General features: G+C 39.7%; 1 protein-coding gene across 12 annotated transcripts in view; it reads left to right on the top strand.

The window, feature by feature from the left end:
- Positions 1 to 12203: 12203 nt before the first annotated feature.
- Positions 12204 to 23620, top strand: part of TRIP12 (thyroid hormone receptor interactor 12) — a gene marked incomplete at both ends in the record, with an annotated part of 95664 nt that continues 84247 nt past the window's right edge. For all 12 annotated transcript variants that reach the window (XM_084238736.1, XM_084238735.1, XM_084238734.1 and 9 more), the window contains one exon: positions 12204 to 12301. In XM_084238736.1, the coding sequence (XP_084094862.1) occupies positions 12204 to 12301 (98 nt within the window). The remainder of the gene's footprint in view (positions 12302 to 23620) is intronic.

The raw sequence follows: 23620 nt of genomic DNA, 5'->3' as shown, positions 1-23620 counted from the left end.
AGAAAAGCAAGAACAGTGGTTATAGAGTTAGAAGGAGAAGGATGGACCGGGGATATTTATAAGGAAATTTTCTTGGGTGATAGTCTATATCCTGATAAGGATTTAGGTGTGTGGCTTTGTCAAAACCCATTGCATTTATACTTAAGATTGTGTATTTCCCTAGGTAAATTAAGTGAAAAGCAAAATTTCAACACTAGATAATAATACAAAGTGTGATGATGTCTGCAGTCTACTTTGAAATGCATCAAAAACTAGAGTGCACGTAGCTCTATATAGCCCAGAGCGGCTACTTAGTGTGTAGGTATGAATAGATATGTGAAAAAGGAAATGTAACACACTATTGTTTGTAAAAGCTAGGTGATGGAATTATGGATATTGAACTGTTCTGAAGTTTTGTGGGTTTTTTTTTTCCCCATTTTGAAAATTTTCCTAATAAATTCTTGGTGGGGAGGGGTGACAAGTAAAAGCATTAAATTCAAAAGTTCAGGAAGGAGATTGGATTTGTACTGTTAGCCTCTCTTACAAATTATATTTGTACCTGTTTTAAGAAGAGTGGTAACAGTCTTGTTGATTTGAAAATTGCTTTTTTTTTTTAATTGGTCACTGTTCAGCCAAGAACGCTTGGCTTTAAGCTAGAAAGCTTCAGACCCACTATTCCTTGTCGCCTTTAGTATGCCAGGGACCCTTTGTAGCTCTTCATTGTGGCTGGATCTATCCCCATTTATGTATAGGTAAAGATCCAGCTCTCCATTCAGGAGATTTTATTATATACTTTGATTTATTGGTGCCACTGGGTCATTTCACTTGGTTTTCAGTGTGTTCCTTGGTTATGTTATGTCTAAACAACACTGGGTGAAATGCTTAAGGCATTGTTAGTCAATACTTAAGACTTATTTAGCAAAAGGCCTGAAGTGCAAGTGGAGATGCTTTGTCTTTGGCAGACATGGAGCAGTGATGTAATAGCTGCTTAGGGCCCTGCTACGATCTGGTTGAAGTGTTGAATTGATGCTTCCTTCTCTGAAGCTCACAGATAGGGGCTTGCATCTTATCAGAAGACTCATGCCCAACTTCTCACTTTGTACGAGGAGGGAATTCTATACTTGGGGACTCTGAAAACAGAACTATGGGAGGATGTTTATAGGGTCACTGTGGTCGCTTCTGAAGTGGGTGTGGGATAGAGGGGTGGTTTGCTTTTGTATCTTGACCTCTGAAAAGCATGTTTTCCCTGATAGTCTCTCTCAGGTTTAGAGTTGGGTGACTAGGATTTAAAGGATGAATTGATGAAATGTAGGTTGACATATTTAGGTCAGGGAAGATTTTCTCTTATTCAGAATCTTAATTTTTCTCATTTCTGATAAAAGGGAAATCTCTGCGGGTATAGTTTTTAAAAAAAATAACTGGTGATGACTCTTTGAAAACAAAAGTACAATCTCCTCCTCCCTCCAAAGATAATAGCATATATCTGAGTGCTTTTTCTTTCTGTAAATAGCTTCTGTTATGGAGGACTTCTGCTACACACACAAGTAGAACGGTGTAGCGAACCCCTGTGTGTGGCAGCTGCGTCCTGGGCTCATGGCTGCTCTCGTTTCTGCCCGTGCTCTCTCCAATCCTCTTCGTTATGTTGAAGCAAAGTTTGCTCATCATTTGATCTTTAAACACTTCACTCTGCTTCTCTAAAAGGTGAGAACGCTTTCTCAGTACATAAGCTGATTTTGTGATTATACAGTGAAAAATAGTTCCTTCGTATCCGTGCATGTCCAGTTAAGCTCCTGTTTTCCAATCTTGCATTTCCTTTGTCCGTCTCTTAAAGCTTAGTAGATAGGTTCCCTTTCTCTTGTTTCTCTGTCTTTTTTTTTCCAGTTAATAGTCATAACTTCACAAAATTTTATAGATAAGGAAACAGGCTTTGAAGGATAAAATTTCTCCAGGCTAATGGTTTATAGTTGCGCCAGGGTTTGAACTACTCAAGAACAAGGTGCTCTTACCACTTCTCTCTCTTCTCTGCTATTGACGTTTAAGTTCACGCACAGATACGGACTTCTTTTTCTGCGTATGTCCAGGCGAACGTGTACTTCCCCCCTCTTTCATAACCTTACCCTTCAGGTCTCAGCTTAAAATAATTCTTCAGAGAGTTATTACCTGATGATTCAACCTAAAGTCACCTTTTCTTCCCCCTTCCTGTTATTTCCTATTTCCTACTTTACTGTTACTCCGTCTTTGATGGCACACACCAGCATGTGCAAATAGCATGTTTTCTGTCTTTCCAATTGAGTGTAAACTCCACGGAGGCAGAGATGATGCCTGTCACAAAGGCTCTCAAGTATTTGTTGAAGGAATTCGGGATGCATCGGTGCAGTATATACAAACCTACCGTTGTTTCAGAGGCCTCGCGGTTTGCATTGGGTTGCTGCCGTGTGCGTGTTCAACCCTCTCCTCCTCAGACTCTCTGGCTCTTCTCCGGTTTCTCCCCTGGCAGCAGCAGCGAGCCCCTTGAGTGCATGCATCCGTGCAGACCTTGAGTTAGGCTCCCAGAAAATTCCTAGAAGTGAAATTGCTGAATTCTGAGGACAAGAGTGGCAGTTTCAAATTAATGAGAAGTGGAACAGTCGTGTCGGGATTGCAGAGGATATGTTGCGATGGCGAGAAAACAGAAGCTGTACATCTCAGGTCTTCTCTAGCTACTCCGAGAAGCACCACCAGGGCTGTGCAACAGTCTGACGTCCCTGCAGTCCATTCCCATAGGGCTTGGGGAGCCAGTTAAAAAATAAGATCTGGGAACAGGGGCTTCAGTATTTCTGTAGGCTATAGGTATGTACATGTTCTAGCTCCGTATAGAGGCTGTTTAACATCTACTTATTTTTGGTAAAAATGCTACTGTTTGTATTAACCTTTGAAAAATATCTTCTGAAACTTCCCGAACTTATGTACAGTTCCTCCAGTAGGCACACATGATCTTGGCACTGGGAGCAGAGTTGACCTCGTGTTCAGGTTACAGTCTGTGTCTTCCCAACTTCCACTTAACACTCATAGTTCTTTCTTCTGAATCTAAACACAAGCTTAGCGGTATTTGTGCCAGAACATGCTCCAGGTTTAACACCATGGACGACAGGCAGGCTACCTATCCTTTGTTTTGAAATGTTTACACCAGTCCTTGATTATCATGTTACTGTTTTATTGTTGCAAGGCAAGCATGGACTTTCTAATTCAAACTGTTAAAAAAAAAAAAAAAAAAACTACCTAACCTCTGATTTCATTATTATGGTGGAATTCACAGAATGACAACAGCATGTATTAAAGAAGATACTCGGGAAGTATTGCCTTATGTGTGTCCCTCTGCTTGTAAAGTCATCTACTAAATAATCTTCTTGTCCATGGGGAGCACCACCCTGTGATCTACAGAGTACTTTGTATTTTACTTTCAGTGACAGTGATTCTTACACAGCAGGCATCGCTCTTGTCCCATGGTGTAAAAAAGAGGCATTTCCAATTTCCAAGAGGCAACTATTTTCCCTTTCTCAGGAACTTCCCTTTTGATAAACACTGTCTAATAGTGGTGTTACTAATTCTTTATAAGAAGGGATTTTAAAAGCAATTCTTTTAAGAAAAGCTGCATATTAGGCAAGAGAGTCTTAAAATTTTAGAACTGGATTGGATTTTAGAGACATAACTACTTCAATAAGCTCTTTTTTGTCTCTTCATTCCTGGGTAGGCTTTAAGAGGATACTAAAAATGCCAGTGATGAGCTGACCTTCTGCCCTCACTGCCTGGCTAATAATAACTATAGTAGCCTACAGGATTGAGGCCCGTTAAAGCCGGGTCTGTGAGCCACTTTGGCATGTGAGCTAAAAGTTGCTGACTCTAGTCTATAATCCTTGAGACTTTAAGAGGGGAAGGAGGAAAAGACTATTAAATGCAGTTAGTATTCTGAAGGATTATGCAAGCTGTTTGAGCTAAGATGGAATTTATATGAGGGGATGAGGCTCTCTATATTTCAGAAGGAGCTGGGCTGAGTTGTGTCTGTTAATTATAAATTGATTGATGGTGATAGTATAGGATAGTATAGTGTTCTGCAGGATTGTCGTGATACCAGAAATGGAGAAAGATCTCTGACGGTTTCTCTATGTTCTATAGTCTGTGCTTTAGGCGGTAAAAACTCCATATTCTTGGAAATAGGATTTGAATTACAAAATCATCTTTTTTTTTTTTTTTTTTTTTATGATGATTATGTGTCTGAGATACAGAAAGCTTTGAAAAATAGTCTGAGTTTTTCTCCAGGTTTTGGCAGTGAGCTCACATGGTGTAAAAATCAATGTAAGAAGCTAGTAAAAATGGCTAATACCTTGATGTAGGTTTGCTGTTTATTGTTGCCCACAAAGTGCCATCTTCTGTAGTTAAAATTACAACATCTATAGTTGTTTAACAGATATCCTGAATTGGGAAAGTTTGTGTGATTGAAAATGTCGAAGGCCTCGAGGTCCTTTCTTCCAAAGTAGCTCCTTTAAATATTTTTTTGTTTTTCACATTTTCATTGGTCCCGGAGGAAGGGCCTACCTCTCTGACAAGGGAGGTGCTCGCAGTTTCCTCAGCCACTCGTGGCTGCAGCCCTCGGATCTCTAGGGTGAGGTGAGGCTGGGCACACCGGGCTTGTTCCATTGTCTTGGGAGGGATAGTGGGTAGTTGTAGGGTGTGACCTGGTTGATCATGATGTGGTGTGGTTGGTGTCGAGGCTGAAGGGGCAGAATTATAGTGAAGCCCTAGATGGTGAAGGGCCAACTGGGGCTCCTTGGCTCAGGCATTCTTGAGGAAAGCCTCAAGTTTTGTGGCCCTCTTGCTCTCCTCGGCAATTTGTGTAGATACAGCATATTCTGTGTCCAGCATTCTGTACCTGCTTTTTTGCTTCACAAAATGTTGACAAGATTTCCATCGTTTGTGCATGGAGTATTTTCCTTCTCATTGCAGAATGCAGCAGAATTCTTACGGTTTCTTCTTCCTGTGTTACAGCTTGTTTTCAACGCCAATTGCTTGCTTTGCCCTGAGGTTAATTCTCACTTTTGCTTTTGGTAGTTTTACCTTTGCGGTCATCTTGCTGGCCAGCAGTGCGTGGTACCCTTCGCTTGGGTGGTTCAGTGATGTTTATTTCGCTGATCGTAATTTTGAAGTTGTTTGTTCCCTCCTCGTTTCTCTCTTCCTCTGCATCCGGCCTGTGTTTCTCCCTGGCTGCTCGGGATGCTGTTCAGTACGCGTGTTGTGCGCCTTCTTTCTCGGCCCCGCTTCCCTCCTCCTCTTCCTGGCGTGAGCTGGCCCAGGGAAGGAAGTGCTTCCCTCTTGGTTGCCTCGTGCCACAGCCCTTTGGTTTTTCATCGAAAGGGTCATCGGTGGAACCTTTAATATTCATGCGGTTTTCATTTTTTTGAAACTCTATGGTCTTTACCTCTTTTCTGTTTTGGGTCCTGACCTTTGTATCTGGCAAATTCTCTTCTATGACTTAGGGTATTGCCAGCTTTCCTCTAGGTTTTCTTCTGAATTTAATTTTTTTTTTCTTTTCATTTTGCTTGATCTCAGGGAAGGAAATGAAGAGTCTTTACCTCATCACCTCTATTCGTTGAACTGCAGTAGTAGTATGTGGGTTAAATCCAAGAATCTTGATTTACGTTTGCTTACACTTAAGAAATACTGGTGTCTTCTATTTAATGTGCTGATTAATGTATTAACAGAGACAGCTGTATCTCAAGTTCTGTTGAGCAAAGATAAAAAAGGACACTTCTGTGAGAGTTCCAGCATGAATTTGGCTTCATAGTCAAAAGGAATAATATACTTTGTGAAAATGTCAAAATTAATCTTACTGACTCTTGCCAGAAGCATGTGAGGTATTTTCTCAAGCATATTGCAATTGTAAAATGAGGGCGCTGCCATCAATTTGTGTGTCCTTTGTTAAATTTCGTTTTTAAGTGTTCGATGATACCGGAAAGATCAAGTGGCCACTTCAGTTTTTGTGTGTATGTAAATGAAGGTACAGTATAGAAATATTCGGAGTTCAGAGTCTTGGTGGGTCACCTGCATTCTGTTTTCGCCTCTGTAAATGGATTAGATGTCAACAGAACAATAAACAGGAGTAGGATGGCGAGGTGGAAAGTATACTTCTGGCACTTTGGAGAGCTGGATTCAGCTGTTAAATATATCCCCGAATAGATACGTGCTCTTGAGCTGTTGAGTCTTCGGGTGAGGATTTCCTCCTACATAAAGGAGATACATCAGGTGTGGATTGGCGCTTACTTGATGGGTCTGCTCTTCTGTAGGCTCCTCATGCCACGGGACCGTCCTTCTTGCCCGCAGTTCTTTCCCTGCTCTGCTTTAGGTCGGCGACTTTCTGGAATCTCCATTCTCTTTCTGCTCTGCTGTCAGTCACAGATTGAGTCGAGCTAGGCATGCTCTTCCCGCCTCCATTTGTCGTCTCTCTTGCCTTGAGGATCGACACACCTGTCTTCTTTTCTCTAACGTATGTTCTCAGTTCTTACCCCTCTCAAACCGCACTTTCGGTAAACTGTGCCTTATGCCCAGCCCTTTCCTTTCAGTAATTGTTTTCCTTAAAACATGCTCAAGAGTTTTTTTTGTTTGTTTGTTTTAGAAAGTATTAACAGGAAAATAATATTCACTCCTCTACACCCAGCCTTTGCCGGCCCTTTCTCCCTGTACCACGTTGGCCACTCACGGTTTCTTCTTGGTTCTCTTTAGCCCAGGTTCGCAGAGAAGAGCTGGTGTTTACTCTTCGCTTACCCATGCATTCTCCACCCCCATCATTTGTTGAAGTAACTCACCAATTTCGAAATCCTGATGTCGTCTTTCCCATGTCACGTGTCAGTCCTTCCTGTGACGTTTGAACTCGGCCTGTCCTTTTGTATTCCTCTTCTTGGTGCCTGCAATTCCACCTTCCTAGTTTTCCTCCAGTGCTTTGTTTTATAGCGTCAGTGTTTATTCCCCATATGTCTGAAGACACCTTGGTTCTCCACAACTGGATTCTTTCATGCTTTTCTCAGTTTTTTAGTGTTTTCATTTTTGGCCTCTTCTCTATTCTGCATGTTTTTTCTAGAGGAAGTGAATAATTATCTTGGTCTATCTACTGCACCAGGTAAACTTCTCACAACTGCATATTCAGTTACTCACTTAAGTCTAGGTACAGTTTCCACCTGCATACAGAAACATTTTCCCTAGAGATCCTCCATAGTAAGTCAAATTTGACATGTTTTTAACCCTAAGCTTTTCCTGTCTACCATTTGGTAATGTCAGTACCATCTTTTGTAGCCTTTTTCAAAGTTAAATATATAAGTTAGTGTATAAAAAAGTTAAAATTATGGAATGAATCCATAATGAAGACTTTATTCAGCTTAGTAATTAAGGATGGGATGGGATCTGTTAGGGTAAAGCTGATTTCATAGAATATTCAGGGAACGTGATATTTATAAGTAATTTAATAAAGATGTCCTACAGGGCATCAAATTGCAGTCTTTGGGGCTGTCTTGTCTACTGTCATGGAACTTATTTGTATTTTTGCTAAGCACAAATCTGTAAGTCAATATGTAAATTCTTGTCTGATCCTCTAATTAGTGGTAAATAGAAAAGTTTTGCTGCTGTCTTCTAGAAATTTATATAATCCCTAAATGAATGTTAATGTTTCATATGACATTGAAAGGCTATGTGATCATCCTTCGAGATATGTTTCAGATAACTTTTCATAACAAGGAACTTGAAATACATTTTAGTGTCTGCATTTGTGTGTGTGCTGAAGTTAGATAACCACAGTGCTAGACATTTCCTTCAAATTGTGCAAGGTTTATCATTTATTACAAATGTTTCCCATCTCTTCCTTTCAATTTCCGTTGTTATCATACCCTCCTCCACCCATCTTTAGGTCTTTTTGATAGCTTAATAATTGTTTTACCCTCTGATCTCTAGGTCTTAAAGCCAACATTCAAAAATTTGGACCCTTCATGGTATATTTTAGCCTTACCTCCAGGTCCATATTTTCCTCATGTTTCAACCCCAGGGAACAACTCAGCGTTCCACTGTGACTTTCTCTTCTCTCCTCAGTGCCTGCTCACAGCTCTAGCTTTTTAAACTAGACATTTTCACCTTGCTCAAGGGTAAATTAAGTCACCTTTCTTTCGTTGTGTACCATACAGCTTTTGACCTCAGATCTCATTTAACATAATGCATGATAATTACTCATTTAAGGATCGGCCAGCTAAGCTGATTTTCTCAAAGAAATGTGAGAAGAGTAGAAACCTCTGGTTATGCCCCTTTGGTTGGAATGATCTGGTTCTATTTTGACTTTTAGAGAAGGTAAATTTCTCATTATTTTCTTTCTTTCGATCAGCCAGAAAGCATAGACATAAAGGGCATGGGCTTGAGGTCAGACCTGTGTTTGAGTGCTGGTGGTGTCAGCTGTTGCCTTTGTGTTGGCTTGTATTAACTTACTTTTGTTTCTCAGTTTCTCTGGAAGGTATTTCCAGTACCAAATTTGTAAGGTTGTTGTGAAGATGAAATGAAATACACTTGACCCAATAGATGGCAAGTCAGAATAAACATGACCCAAATCACACATTACCCTCATCACTTTAATCTTAATGGTCACTTTCAATCCTCTTTTTTTCCAGGAAATATTATTTTCGAGTATTACAAAATATAACTTGAGAACACTGTTTATTTGTGCATTATTTCATCAAATGATTTTGGTGCCCCTCACTTGTATCAGTGGACCTTCATTCTCAGGTAACTTTGTCCCTTTCCCTGTACTCAGGGGCTTATTCTCTACTGCTGGAAACTTTTCTGATTAACTGGTTAAAAAAAAAAAAAAAAGATGACTTCCCCCAGTTTCCGTAATGTGAACGTTAATAAAACACATTGTGTTGTTCCATGACCGATAAAACTACTTAAGAGTGTAGCATTTTATTTTTATTTATTTTTAAAGGTTTATTTATATATACATGCAAGAGCTGACGTATCAGCCAGAGATGATGTGGGGGTGGGGAGTGGGGGGTGGGGGCGGGGCTTGGCAGGAAGGAGGGTGGTGGTAAGAGGATTCACCAGAGACAGAGTGGGGACTGACTGAAATACACTGCTGAGGGGAGCAGCGGGGAGACAGGAGGGTCTGCTGCCCTGTGTGGGTGAGCTCCCTGGCCGGGCCTACCTCCTGTTGCTGTGGCTGCTGAAAGCTTTACAGCGCTGAGACTTAACCCCTTGGGCCACCAGGGAATGGCCCCATTCCCATTTTAAAGAGTTTTGTTTGAAGTCCTTGCTATTGTGACTTAAGCCAGAATAACTTCTATTCAGATAAGTGTTTGGGGGTGGAAGTGGGGATGGGGATCAACTGAAAATAGGGCATGAAGGGTCTTTTTAGGGTGATGGAAATTTTCAAAAATTGGATTGTGGTAATGGTTGCACAACTCAGTAAATTTACTGGCATTGATTGACTTGCATGCTTAAAATGTGAACCCTGTGGTATTGAAATTATACCTCACTAAAACTTAAAGGAATGATTTGTTACAAACAGGTTGACTTCTGTTACATTTGTATAGAGTTGCTTTTAATACTGCCCTGCTATATCTGACTTATCTAAGGCCTAGTCACTTTCTTTTTCATTAAGTATATACAGTTGTTAACATCTGCAGTTCCAGATGCTTTTTACTTGCCTCTCTTCTCTTAAATCTCAAAAATTACCCATAAACAGGCTGTTGGCTGGTAATGGTGCTGATGACCTCTGAAGATGCTGAGAGCTTTACTAAAGGTACTCTGGTAACTGCAGGTCAAAACAACCAGTAGACTTATATTCATTTGAATGACAGCTCCTTATGACACACAGTAGGCATTTAATAGCAGGAGGTGGCTGAAGTCTTCCAGCCTTGTTGGATGACTGTAGTCGGTCTTTGCTTTTCACAGTGAAAGCGGTAAGTCTCGCGCTGTCCTCTCCTGTCCTTGCTGTTTAGGGTCCAAGTGAAATGGCGTTGGGATGCTGTTTGAAGTGGTAAAACTTGGATGAATCCTGAAATTTAGACTGGCCTTTCATTTCATTCTTTAACAGAGTGCAGTTGTTCTCTCTGGGAGAGCACAGTCAGGAGAGCGCTTTTAAAAATACGCCTCTAGACTCTCTGAGCGTAGCGAGGGGCCAGGCATTCATATTTGACAAAGCCTCCCAGGCCAGTGTGAGGCTCACCCTTAGTTAAAAAACACTATAGTGAAACTCATTTTTAAAAACTATAGTGCTAAAAAGTAAAGACGAATATTAACAGTGGTTTTTATAGTAGTTTCCCTCAGTATATTATTTTGCTTTACCACAAGTATTCTTTTCAGTCTTTTGAATAAATGTGTACCACAATAACAATAATAGTCACTATGTAGTGAGCCCTTGCTATGTGATAGGCATTGTGTTAAGCGGTTTGCGTGGGTTTTCTCACTTAATTCTTATAAATATCCTGTGAGGTAAGCTCCTTTATCCCTATTTGTTAGACTGAAGCCCCAAGAACTGTATCTAGACAAGGTCATACGACATGGTGATGGTCCGGTCAGGGTTGGAACTCAGCTAGAGGCATTTGACTCCAGAGCCCTCCTTTGTAACTCCTGAGCTACGGGGACCTCCCGTAGTCACTGCGTACAACAGGTAAATAACTCTCAGTGACGGCAGAAACGACTCCCTCAGACCCCCAGCCCTCTTCCTCAGAGACAGTGTTAACAAAGTCTATTTTGCAAATCCTTCCATCAGCTTTCACTGCGTTGACAGTCTATAAAGTTTCACACGCAGCCCTTTGACTACACAGGCACACCGACCAGAGGGCTGCACTGTTTCCGCCCCGGACTGACCTTGCAGGAGATCTTTCCCTATCAGTAGATGTCCCTTTAACCTTCCTCTTTTCTCTTTCAACGTTTGCATAGTATTTCCTCCCTTTTTCTTCTTTCTAAAATTGACAGTAATTACATTAGTGATTTGAACTTTGTGATCAAGGTTTATGTGGTTTCGAGGGTATGGCCACTGTAACAAAGAACTAATCCTTTTCTGCTATCGTGGGGCAACCTATAACTCAAAAGAAAACCCATTTTCCTGTGAGAAGGCATTGAATCTCTTAATAGCCAGTAACAACTTAGTTTTGGTTAATTTGTGTTCTCTTTGACATCAGTTTCTGTAACATCATACTATCAAGCATTCTCTTCCCTCCTTAATAAAAGTAGATTAGAGACTTAAGAAAATTGATTAGAGACTTAAGAAAATTGCCAACGATTTGATTCATACAAACTATAATTCTTTTATGGTAGAAATATTGGCCTATTTTATCAGTTACGCTCATTTTCTTTGAGTAGCAGCTGTGTTTTTTCTGTATGATGCTTTTCTTATAGAAAATAAGTACAAATTCATTAAGAACTGTGTTTTAAGCTAAATTGTTATACCTTTGAACAATGCTGACAATTTCGTGTTGCTGTTAACTCTGTGAGGTAGGTGATACACTTTACAGGAGAGGTAAATGAAATGTAGAGGTTAAGCTTCTTGTTCAGGGTCTTGGGCGGCACGGCTGGTGAAATCCCGGATATCTGGGGCCATTGCACAGTTCACCGTGTTCTGCACGCCTTGCCCACCCTCCACCAGGACATTATGTATTCACAGTTCACTTTGCATTATTTGTTATTCACAGTCGCACCATGAAGCAGGCTTGACATTTGTTGTTTTTAGTTGTGTGGCCGAGGAATCAGGGTGTAGGCTATAGTTTGTACACAGGCAGACGTCTCTAATAGCTAGTCTTTCTCTCTCAGGCCGTGCTCTGACTTTAGTCGCGATACCGTTGTCAAAACAAGTACCCGAATGTGGAAACAGATTTCTACTTGTGCTCTGTTTTCTTTGAATTGGGAGTTTCCTGGGTATCCTGAGAAATCTAAGCTCCTTGTGTGTGCTGGGTTCTGGACCACCTGCCTTGAATTTTGGTGTGTTGCTGACATTTTGTGATACGTCAGTCAGTCAGACATCACACGTTGAGGAGACAGTACCGCCTGGGTGGAGGCCGTGCAGTCCAGCTGTGTACATAAAATCCCCTTCATCTTTGTTGCCCCTCATTTCTTTTCTGTGTTGCACCATGTACGTCTGATTTTTTATTTTTCTCATTTTTTTTTCTTTTAGTGAATGGTAGTGTCTAGAAAGGGTATGTCCCTTCAAGAGAGAGGTGCCAATGTCCAACCGGCCTAATAACAATCCAGGGGGGTCACTGCGACGTTCACAGAGGAACACCGCCGGGGCCCAGCCACAGGACGACTCGCTAGGAGGAAGGTACGTATTTAATGATGATTTGAAAAAGAATTGGGAATGAGAGGAAATACTTTTAAAACCTTGAATGGTTCTCTACAAATGGGTAATTTCACCCTAATATTTACACTCGATCTTAGCCAAAAGGCCGAGAAGCGATTTTTTTTTACCCTAATGTTTGAGCCAAATGATAATACAAACCGGAATTTGTAACGATTCTTTAAGTACCCCCCAAAAATGGGAGGCTCAAAAAACAGTTTGCAGTCATCAGCACTATCAGAAGTCTAACTTAGGGGTTGGTTAGCTTGTGGTATGTCACATTTTGTTTGCCCTTTCTCTTCACTACCCTAGCTGCATACTGCAACACATCTTTCAGCCATTTGTGGTCCCTTTTTGTATGTCTTGACTTTAATTTATTTACCTATTGAAAGGAAACTTCATTTGTTTTAAGAACTTGAGCTTTGGTACCTTGCTTGTTTTGAGTTTTTCTTCTTTTTCCCTTTTTTTTTTTTTTTTTTAAATAGTGTAATGCCGATAGGCTGGTGGGACAGTCTTACTTGCATTTTCTTAGTGATCTGTTGTTCAGCTGGTCTTAGCTGGAGTAGTTGTCGAGGCAGTATAGTGTGAAGAATCAGATGCATCCTCTTGAATGTAAAATTCTGAGTCAGATTTAGCCAAGGACTGTCATTTTTATATGACACTCGGAACTTTACTAGTAAGGCCTACTTCTCTGATCCATAGACTAATCCTGTTTAGCTTGCAATAAGTAGTGGCTAAATTCTACTATGATTACTGGATGCTGTATATCCTAGGCACTATTAATGTAGATATTGTCTGGTAAACTTGAAAACATTGAAAAGGTCAAATGTAAAGACTCAGTCGCACACATGTTGATGTCAGGCTGTCTTAGTGGTAAAGGCCTGTAGACTTAAGAAGCTCCCATGCAGTTTCTCTCTCTGCCATCCAGTCGTTATGTGTCTTTTCATTAGTTTTCAGAATATCTTGGTGCCATAGTCCACACACAAGCGGTACCTATTTCATGGGATTGAGTGTTAACATTAGTTTTGTAATATGTTAAATTCTTAACACAATGCTTGGTACATAGTTCTGTCCCAAAATTCCTTTTTGCTTTTTTACATTGAATTATTCTTTGGAGCAGCCACACTTTATGTTGTTAACTTAAAAATACCATTTCCCCATTATAAAAATGTTACATGTTTAGAGAATTTTGAACATAGAAGAAGAAAGAAAAGCATTATGATTTCACAATCCACTAATAAGCACTGTTAGCACTTGCTTATTGCTCCTTAGTCTTTTACTATGGCATGTGTGTGCATAGGGATATCTGCACGCCTGTGCACATAAGTAACCTGCACCTTCCAGACACCACCACTTTACGTTATCTTTAGGCCGTGGCTCTTGACTGACAAACATTTTGGGTTGTCACCTAGCACATTGCTTCCAAAATCCAATCATGTTTCAGCACTATACTTTATTGTATTATGCATTTGAGAAATATGAGTAGGAACTAAATGGAAGTGGTTGATACTAGTGATTAAGATGCAGTAGTTTAAAATTTCAGCTACAATTGGTTTAAATAAAACTGTAATAAAGATGGAATGCAATCAGATTTGTAGAGTGGTAAATCTCTTGCAAGTAGCTCGTGCTTTAGGCCCTTGTATGCTTAATTTAGAAGAAAAAGAACAAAACTTTAAAATGTGTTTGGGATGGCAGAAAACATGCCAAATAATATAAAGCAAATGTAAATAGTGGTTTAATAGCTTTAATTCTCCCCTCTCTTTTAATAATGTAGCCCCATTTCAGCTCTCACTATTTCAATATTACATGTCTTCAGAAAACATTTCCCACAAGAGTAGTATACTACAGAGCTCATTTACCTTTTTTTAAAAACTAGCCTCACCATGTCCTGTCTAAAATATGACTTGGCGTTTTTATGTTCTGTACCATAATTTAGTAATAACTTTGAAGATAGATTTTATTCATATTTTATATGGATAAGTATAATTTTGAATCAGGACATTGAAATTTAGAACTTTGTTTATTTTTTTAATTTATTTATTTTATACAAATGCTGGGTACAGTCAGAAGCGCAGGAGGGTGAGAGAATTCACCAAAGCCAGAGCGGGGAGCAGAACAGGCAGAATGTTAAGTATACTGCTGAGGGGAGCAGCAGGCGTGGCAGGAGAGGTCTGCCCATCAAGTGGGACCCTCACCCGCGGCCGGGGATCGAACCGGTGCTGCAGAGGCTGCAGGCAGCCTCGCAACCCAGCGCTCAACCACTGCGCCACCAGGGAGGCCCTGAAATTTAGAACTTTAGACTCCAAATCTTACCAGTTTGGTTAAGAATGTACATTTGTAGATACTTGCTCATCTGAATTTCATTTTGCCTTCTGAGACAGCTTGCCTTTTCTACTCGTGGTGGCATCTCAGAACTGGAAGGGGCCTTTTTAGCAAGCTCTGCACTGTCTCATTGACACCCTGGTGGTGTGAGCTCTACTAGCCATGATTTAACCTCTGAGAAACCTCTGGTGGTCTCTGGGTGGGAGAGGATTGATTTCCTTAGGAGAGAGTAGTTACAACTTTTCCTTTTCTATAATTCCTATTATGCAGCTTTCCTAAGTAAAATGATGGCTTTGGCTGATTTGTGGCTTTTGTTTCTTTAAAAACAGTGACCTTGGTCTTGGAAAGGTGTTCCTAGTGATACAGGAATTCAAATAATGGCAGTAAATAGCATCTATTATAACAGCATTAGTTGAGTGTTTTAATTGAAAACAATTTTATTTTATGTTTTTTTAAGGATTTATTTATTTATGCATACAAGAGCTGGGGTATAGGCCAGAGGTATGGGGGCTGGGGGTGGATGGCAGGGGAGAGGGTTTACCAGAGGTAGCAGAACAGGCAGATTGACTGAAATACACTGCTGAGGGGAGCAGCGGGTGAGACAGGAGAGGTCTGCTGCGCCATGTGGGTCAGCTCCCTGGCCCGGGATTGAACTCGTGCTGCAATGGCTGCGGATAGTTTCATAGTGCTGAGACTTGACCCCTGCGCCACCAGGGAAGCCTTGAAAACAATTTTAATACATAATCTATCAGTTGAGAGTCACAGAAACTGTGTGCCAGGTATATAGTTTCTGTTTTCCAAATGCATTAGTCTGTTCCCTTCTGTTCAGCTAGTGTCAGGACTTGACTTCTGTCCTCTTGACTCTAAAGTCACTGATTCCATTCATTATGCCAACTGCTTGATCCATATGATGAAGGACTTCGAGGAGGGCATGAAACACTTAAAACTGAAGAATATTAACCTAGTCTGTTCAGAATTTAAGTGGCAGTTTTTCCCTCCTATAATATAATTCGCTCATTTTTGATCCATTGTTTTCCCGTGAACTTGCATTAAGCTTTATTTGTATAGCTTCCTTCCTGCCACTTCTGCCCTTTATTTTTTTTAAAGAAGTAAAGTTGTCATACATCCCTAAGATAAGAAGAATGTTGGTTCTCTGGGGTCTACTTCTCCTCATTATTCCCTCTCCACTTTTTCACCCATCCTTCATTTTTGTTCATAATGGACAACTTCTATTATTTTTCTCTTCCCCTTTCCTTGATAATTTTTCGGTCTGTAGCTGATCTGGTCCTTTCTTTTTTGTTTTCTTTTTCTTCAGGAAATCACTCCCTTCCACTGCTTCTCTGTTGGCTTGCTCTCAGGGATACTTCCTAGCCTTTCCCACCTCTAGCACAGGTGTTTGTAGGCTGCCCTCCCTTGTGGCCTTGCAGCAGCATTTTCATTCTATCACGTGCTTTTTCTTGTTTTTCTCAAATGGCAGGGGTGGGAGTGAATTCGGTTTTATAGCAACTTTGGTTAAGATTGCTGTCGTGATAGTTTCATTATCATTTTTGTTTTAAAAAATGTGAGAGTAGAAAATTGGGAAGCTTCAGAAAAATTAAAGAAAATAAGATAATTTTCATTCAGTTGCCCAGAGATAACCATGGTTAATATTTCTAGTCCATTATTATTTTTTTGAAACTACCATTTCTTTCTTTCTTTTTTTTTTTTTAAAGATTTTTATTTATTTGTTTGTTTATTTATTTATGCAAGCACTGGGTACAGTCAGAGCGCAGGAGGGTGAGAGAATTCACCGGAGCGGGGAGCAGAGCAGGCAGAAGGACTGAAGTGCACTGCTGAGGGGAGCAGCGGGCGGCAGCAGAGGTCTGTGCGCCATGTGGGACCCTCCTCTGGTGGCCGGGGAGCAGCCGGGGATTGAACCGGCGCTGCAGAGGGTGCGGGCAGCTTCGCAACCCAGCGCTCAACTGCTGCGCCACTGGGGAGGCCCTCAATTATTTTTTTTGATGTGAAAACCTGTGATTTAAATTTGGACCTACCCACCCACCCTCTTTTGTTGTTGTGAAATGCATTGCCTATGTTATGGAATGAATTTTAAGAACTAAAATTTATATATTTTAAATAAAGTAGTGGGCTTTTATTCTCACAAAGCTAAAGTATTGATTATAGATTTGCTGAACTTGGAGGTTAAGAAAATTTTGTCAAGTTAAATTTTTTTGGCTTTAAAACCTTCTTAGTCTTTCACTTATTCTATATATATATAAATGTTGCTCTGCCTGGCACATGTGAGTGTGATTCTGACTTTGTCAGTTAAATTCCTGAAATGGGTTTGTAAGACCCAGTGGTTTGAGTAATTAGAAAACTTTAAACAGACTAAGTTGTCTTTCAGAAAGATTGAACCACTTTATCTTTTTTTATTGCACTTAATTTGTACTCTTAACTAATACTTTGTGAGTGCCCGTTTCTTTAAATCCTAGCCTATATAGCATACTATTTTTTTTTTTTTTTTGAAGATTTGTTCATTTTATTCATACAAGCACTGGGTGTAGTCAGAAGCGCGGGAGGGCGAGAGAATTCACCAGAGCCAGAGTGGGGAACAGAACAGGCAGACCGACAAAATACACTTATAGCATACTATTTTTAATAAAAAGTTTGTGGGGAAAAAGGAGGTCTTTGGTTACAATTATCATTTCTTTGGTTACTCTGGAGTTGAAGATCTTCCCACATAGTGCCCATTTTTATTTATTTTATGAGTTATTTATTAGTGCCCATTGTCTTGTTCTTTTATTGGAGTCCTTTATGGAAAGGGTATCAATGCATTAACATGGACAGGTTCGTTTTGCTCATTTTATTACTTCTTATGGTTTGTTTTAATTTATAGAAGTTTTAAAAATTAGATAATCAAGTCTTACCAACTTTTTTGTACCTTTGCCTTTTCCATCTCAAGGATAAATTTCTCTTAGTTCTGTTGTGGTTCCATTGTTTTCTTTTTCATTTTTCTACACTGTCAAATTTTTTTAATGGTGTGAAATGCTTGAATCCACATCTACTCCATCTCTCTCTTCCCATTAAAAATTTTGTCTGCAAAAGCTTTAATAATTATTGCTGATTGAATAAAAAACTCAGTTGTGAGACTCAGAAGTTACAGCTTTTTTTTAACATGGTCAGAGCAGGAACTTTTTTTTGCCATTATTGATTACACCAAAAAAAAAATCTATTTCAAAGGAATGGGATATAGACAAGCACTAAAGGAACATAAACATCATCCTGAGATATGTCTGTGTCAACTCTTTGATTTTTAGTTGTCTTTAAAATACAATTTACCATGATAACAACTCAAAGTTTTGAATGCTGCTTTTATACTCTGCTTTTTCTGAAGTCATTATGGTTTTTTGGTATTCGCTTACAAATGATCACATGCACTTAATGAATATACAGTTTTTTCTGTGAGTACTTTGCATTGTTTGTATAGTTAGCTAGGTGGTTGTAGTGGTAAGGTTTTTGGTTATGATTAAATGTTTGTATTGTAGACGTCTCATAGTCCTTAAGGGTATAGATTTCTGGGAGTGAAATTGCATGGCTTAAAGGAGGGTTTTTTGGTTTTCTTTTTTTTTATGGTCAACTTGTTTCACACATTTTTTTCCTTTATTATCAGGCAAAGAAGTGGTTTTTTCCTCATCTCTTAACTTTTTGCATTTTTCTGCTAATTTGATAAGGAAAAAGTTTGCCTTAATCTTACCTTTTCTATAGTAATGAAGTTAAACATTGGAAAACTAAGTTTGAATGAGACCTGTTTGAGAATCCTTTTTGATGTGAGTGTGCTAATAAGTTTGCCTGCGTTGTTAATTAATCTCCTTTTGTGCCACTGTACAGTGGAAACTGACCTTTTGGTTGGTGTTAAGTCCCCCTTGGAACAGTTATCCTCTTTTGCTGAAAGATCTCTCCTAGTTCTTCATCCAGGCACTTTAAATGGTAGTTACTTTTTTTCCAGTGTGATCTTACTCTGCTCTGGGCTACCCACTGCCTAGCCTTTTGCCACAGCTGGGAGAATCTGCAGCCCTTCCCTTTACGAACTCAGTTACGGGACTGGAGTCATCAAAGGATCCAAGCTGGGAGAAGCCAGAAACTTTTTCCTCTTTGGTGGCAAAGGGAAAATGTGAATTTGAAATTGCCACCTGAGTGACTCCTGTTTTTATGGAAGATGGACAGGCAGAGAAAAAGCAAGTATTTTAGAGAGTGTGTTTGTATTAAAGTTTTGACAGGTTTCAAGACCTTAATGTTTTAGAGCTGTGTGGGGTCTGCCTTCTCCAGACTTAATGATGTAGCTGCTGTTTTGATTCTGGGATATGCGTGTGTTATTTTATAAAGCCTCTTTTGGCTTCAGAGTTAAGAGTCTTGCCTTAATTCCCTTGTAATACAAACTCAGTATAAGATTGTTTTCAACCATTTGTAGGACACTATGCTCTTGAGCAGGGTGCTAGGTGGTAGTCACAAAAATGAGAGTAGAGTAGCCTTTGTCACAAACCATTCCAACTGTGTATGGGGAACGGGCACAAGGGTGATTAGTCAGGTGAGGAACATTCCAGCAACGTCCTCATGAATCTGGGTTCTGAATGCTGAGGAAGCAGGTGCAAAGCAGAGAGTACATGTCAACTGTATGTGTCTACTTGACACCTGGAATCGTTAGTTATTTCCAGAGTGTGGATTTTATTTCTAACTTTTCTGTGTCACTTACTACTTTGTAAGTTGGTGTTCCACAAATATTAGTGTGGGGTAGAAATAAGGAAACTATTTTCTTGGCATTTTTAGGCATGGAATTGTGACTTCCTTTTACGGAAATAGTCATGGAAAGATTGTTGGAGTGAAGAAAGAGTGGAAATAGGGCCTGGTTAAAATGAGGTGGCGAGATCATGCTGCACCGTCAGTGCCTAAATACCAGTAATGCAGACACAATGACACTCTCACCGCTAGAAAACGTGTCCATCCTGGGTCAGTAGCTGGTTTTGTTCCCTGCCTGCACAGTCAGGTCTTTCGGACCCCTTGCTGGGCAGGAGGATCTGGGGAGCTGCCCTCTTTCTCTCCACGTGGCCCAAGAATCCCAGGAGTGGTTCATTTCCCCTCACAAGTCCCTTGACCAGAATGAGTTATGTGACTGCATGGTACGTATAACTGATTTGGCAAGTACCATCCTGGCCTGTGTTTGGAAAGAGGAAAAACAGTATTTGTAAACAGCATATTATAGCTACCACAGACTATTTAAAAATCATTTTCTATTCTCACTTACATATAAACAGCAGATCAGTTGTTTTCCTAAATTCTACCCAGTGCTAACTAGCCTGGGGCCTGTGTGTTCTCTTCGCTCTACTACTGAACCAGCGTGAGTGTCTTTTTAATAATTGTGTGTGCATCCTTTAGTCTCTTTATCCTGCCTTCTTAGTCAGCTGGAAATGGAAGCTTCTAGTCTTTTAAGGTGAGACTGTGTGTGATATGAAAATGACTTCATTGTTTCTTACAGTGAAATTGAAGCTACTTTTAAACCATTTATACTAGAGTTGGCGGGTAACTTGCAACTTGCTCCTGTCAGTAATGGTGCTCAGTCATGGTGGATCTTAACTGCTCTGAGTGCACACTGTGGGTTGCAGCTGCAGGACCTACCCATGTGTACTCACTCCACTTTCAGTGCTGCTTTGGTAATGCTGAGAAGGCTAGCCTGTCCCAAGATTCATGGTTTTGTGTTCAGTGGTGCCATGATGGCCTTGGTCTGAGGAGCATCAGAATATGAAATCTTTGACCTGTGGAGTCATGTCTTAGATGCTTTATAATTTTCTTTACAGTATCTATTTCCTGTGTTAATCGTCAGATAGGAAGTTCTGTCCAAAAGTCATATCATAAGTATGTTGGAAACTTACATGATATCAGTTGCCTTACATTATTTCATACCCCTAAGAGTGTATGTATGGAGATTTTTCTGTCCCTCTGATTTTTCTATCCCTCTGAGGGAAACTGGTTTTCCACACCACATAAGTGCTCTCCCAGTCTCAGAATGCCTTTCTAAGAATCAGCGTAACTAAAAAAATGAATATATCCAAATGCTTCTTCTGTAATTGAACAGCAAGTTTTAGCATCACATATGGAAGGCTGTTTTTTCCCTAATACAGAAAGCAGGAGGGTAAAAGGAAATGGTGGTATTTTCTTCCATTTTCTCATATACTGTCTCCAAAGCCTTAGCCATTTACTTTGACCTACATACACCCGGGCAGAAATCCCAGCATGCGTAGGAAAACTTGAGTAACTGAAGATGCAGGCCTTTATTTTGACTATTGAGCCCTTAGATGTAGCTGCAGGGTTTCAGATTTAGGGGATCAGACACCTGAACTCGGCCTCACCTTCCTCGGCTTTGGGAAGTAGGGGGGAGTGGGAGTGTAATTTGGGCCAATCTCATCCTTTTTCACATCTTTAAAATGAAGGTAGACCCGCCATGGGTGTCCCTGGGGGATTAATTTGGATAATGTAGTTAATGAATTAATATACTACATAACCACATCTTGGAAAACATTCTGGGGTCATCTTAATAAGGTTTTAACCAGTGATTAATAAAAGCCAGTGTAGTTCGTGAAATACTTGCTGTTGCCCTCACTAACCTACCACTCATCACTAGTATGTGTTTACTTATCTTAGTGTTTACTCTTTCCACCCAGCTACTTTATTTGGGGGCACCATCTTTTCCCGTGGTTTTGACTACATTCAATCCCTCTGCTTTTTTCTTTCCTCAGTAATATAAGTGTTGTAGTTTATTCACCATTGTCAGTGTGCCCAGATTGTTGTACATAGGAGAGTTTTGCTTTTGGCCCATTGCTTCTAACCTTGTCATCGCCTTACTACAAACTATTACTAAGGACACAGTCTAGATCCTTCTGAAAGACAATGCAGGCTCTAGCCCGTGCTTTCAACCTCGTGTCCTAATGAATCTCTGTGTTCATGGAAATTCATTATCATTTATCAGACCCAGTGAAAGTTTCAAAATTTCCTGCCTCTGCTCTGCTTTCAATTGGAATGCTCTTCTTCCACAGCTTCTTATCCTTCAGAGTTTGGTTTAAATGCCTGTGATCTGGAGAGCCTGTAATACCTTTTTGTTAGGAACTTGACACAGCACCTGATAGATCGCTTTGTTTTGTGAGATTCTGACTCCTGAGGACAGGGACTGGAATGTGTGTTCACCCTGTTGAGACTCGCACCTTTTTAAGTGGGCTAAGCTAACGAATTTGTTGAAATGAAATAATGGTTTTCAGTGCTAGCAGATCTGCTGCTCATACTCTGTAATGTATGTCTATAATGTACAGTTTTTTACTATGATGTCCCTTTAGTATCTTGAAATAAATTAAAAGATATATAAAATACCCACAATTTAAAAGCACCAATGTAATGTACAAACATTTTACAAAGGTAAAAGTAAAACCTTGATAGGTATATGCCTGGGTATATGGCCATGGGGTGACAGTGTGTTTAGATGGTTGCATGCATATTTGAATTCCCTGAGTGTGATCGCTGCAGCAGACTTGAATGCCATTTTAAAGCAGCATTTTCATTGTAGACTTTTTTAAAATGATGAGTGACTATTGGTAAAGTTGCAAAACCAAAATCTTTTGTTGATTCCCATGCCATATTTCAAATTTTTCAGTGAGGTCTTCATGTATTACCAAGACGATTTGAAATAAATGGGGCAATTTTTTGTTGTCTGACTGTTCTCTGTAATACATGACACCTTCAACCTGTAGTCCCTCGATAGTTGTAGGATTTCATATTTAGGTTGTTAAATGCTAATGGCACCCTCGTTTCCCAGTATGTTTCCATAATGTTCCCTAGGGAAGAGCCACTAATGTTTAAAAACTGATTTATAAGCTAAGTAAGGAGTTCTTTGTTCTGAATTACACAGAATTATTTGGGCTAGCAATTTGCCATCACATAGTCTACTATTAACCTCTGCTTTGTAACTAAAGTAGAGAAACAGTACATTTTTACAAAGAATATTAGTGAGGTTTTGTATGAAGCAGTGTAAGTCCCTTCCACTTTGGTTACTGAAAATCAATGACTTAAGGCATGCATTTTATGGCATTATAAACAAAAAATTGGAACTATAGTCTTACAGTTGTGTAAATACTTAAAAACAAAAATGTGTGTGTAGCCATACACACAAACAAATTTGGGCATTAATTAAGCTGTGAATCATTTATATTTGGTAACAGATACATGGCAACAAGAGTTGCAAGTATGTCTTGCGTAGATATTAAGTCCAAACAAAATTTAAGAACCTGTAGTATAAGCATTTTAGCTAGTTATAACTAGCCATTTCCATTATTTTGCTTAACATTAAGACAAGAATGTTCTTTGATGCAAAGTTTGGCTTTTTAATTGTTGGGACTATGAAGGATTTCACTAAATAAGAGTAAAAATTAAAGCATCTAGAATGGACAGTTACTACGATTGGAATCCTGCTTTCTAGTTAATCCTGAAAGCACATAAACCTAGAGTTGATTATTATCTGTTCTGTTGGCACTTGGATTTCTTTATTGTGAATTGCCACATACATTTGGGAAATGATGCCAGTATAATGTGGAAGTAGTAGTGTTGGTTCATAGAGAATTTTAGTATTAATACACGAACTGAAATAGGGATAGGCCTTTCAGTTAGAGAAGGACTTGGTAACTATGAAGATCTTAGGAAAAACCTGAAAATCTTGCAGAGATCATTTCAAGAAATCATTCAGTACAAGAAATTGCTAGTTCACTGGCTTCCAGAACCACCACATTTTGCACTGTGTTAAACGCTCAGGAAACTCAAACCATTTTATCCTTTATATACAAGAAAGAAAAGACAAAAAGGAGTCTTCCCTGGAATTGTAATTTTAGCTTTGTTGTAATTCCTCTTAAAACAAAATATCTTTAAAAGGTTATCCTCAAAGGAGAAAGTACAAAAATAAGACTGCAGAGT

The sequence above is a fragment of the Talpa europaea genome (assembly GCF_964194135.1).
Source record: "Talpa europaea genome assembly, chromosome: 1".
Classification (NCBI taxonomy): Eukaryota; Metazoa; Chordata; class Mammalia; order Eulipotyphla; family Talpidae; genus Talpa; species Talpa europaea.
The sequence above is the reverse complement of the archived record's forward strand: the minus strand, read 5'-3'. Positions and strand labels throughout refer to the sequence as shown.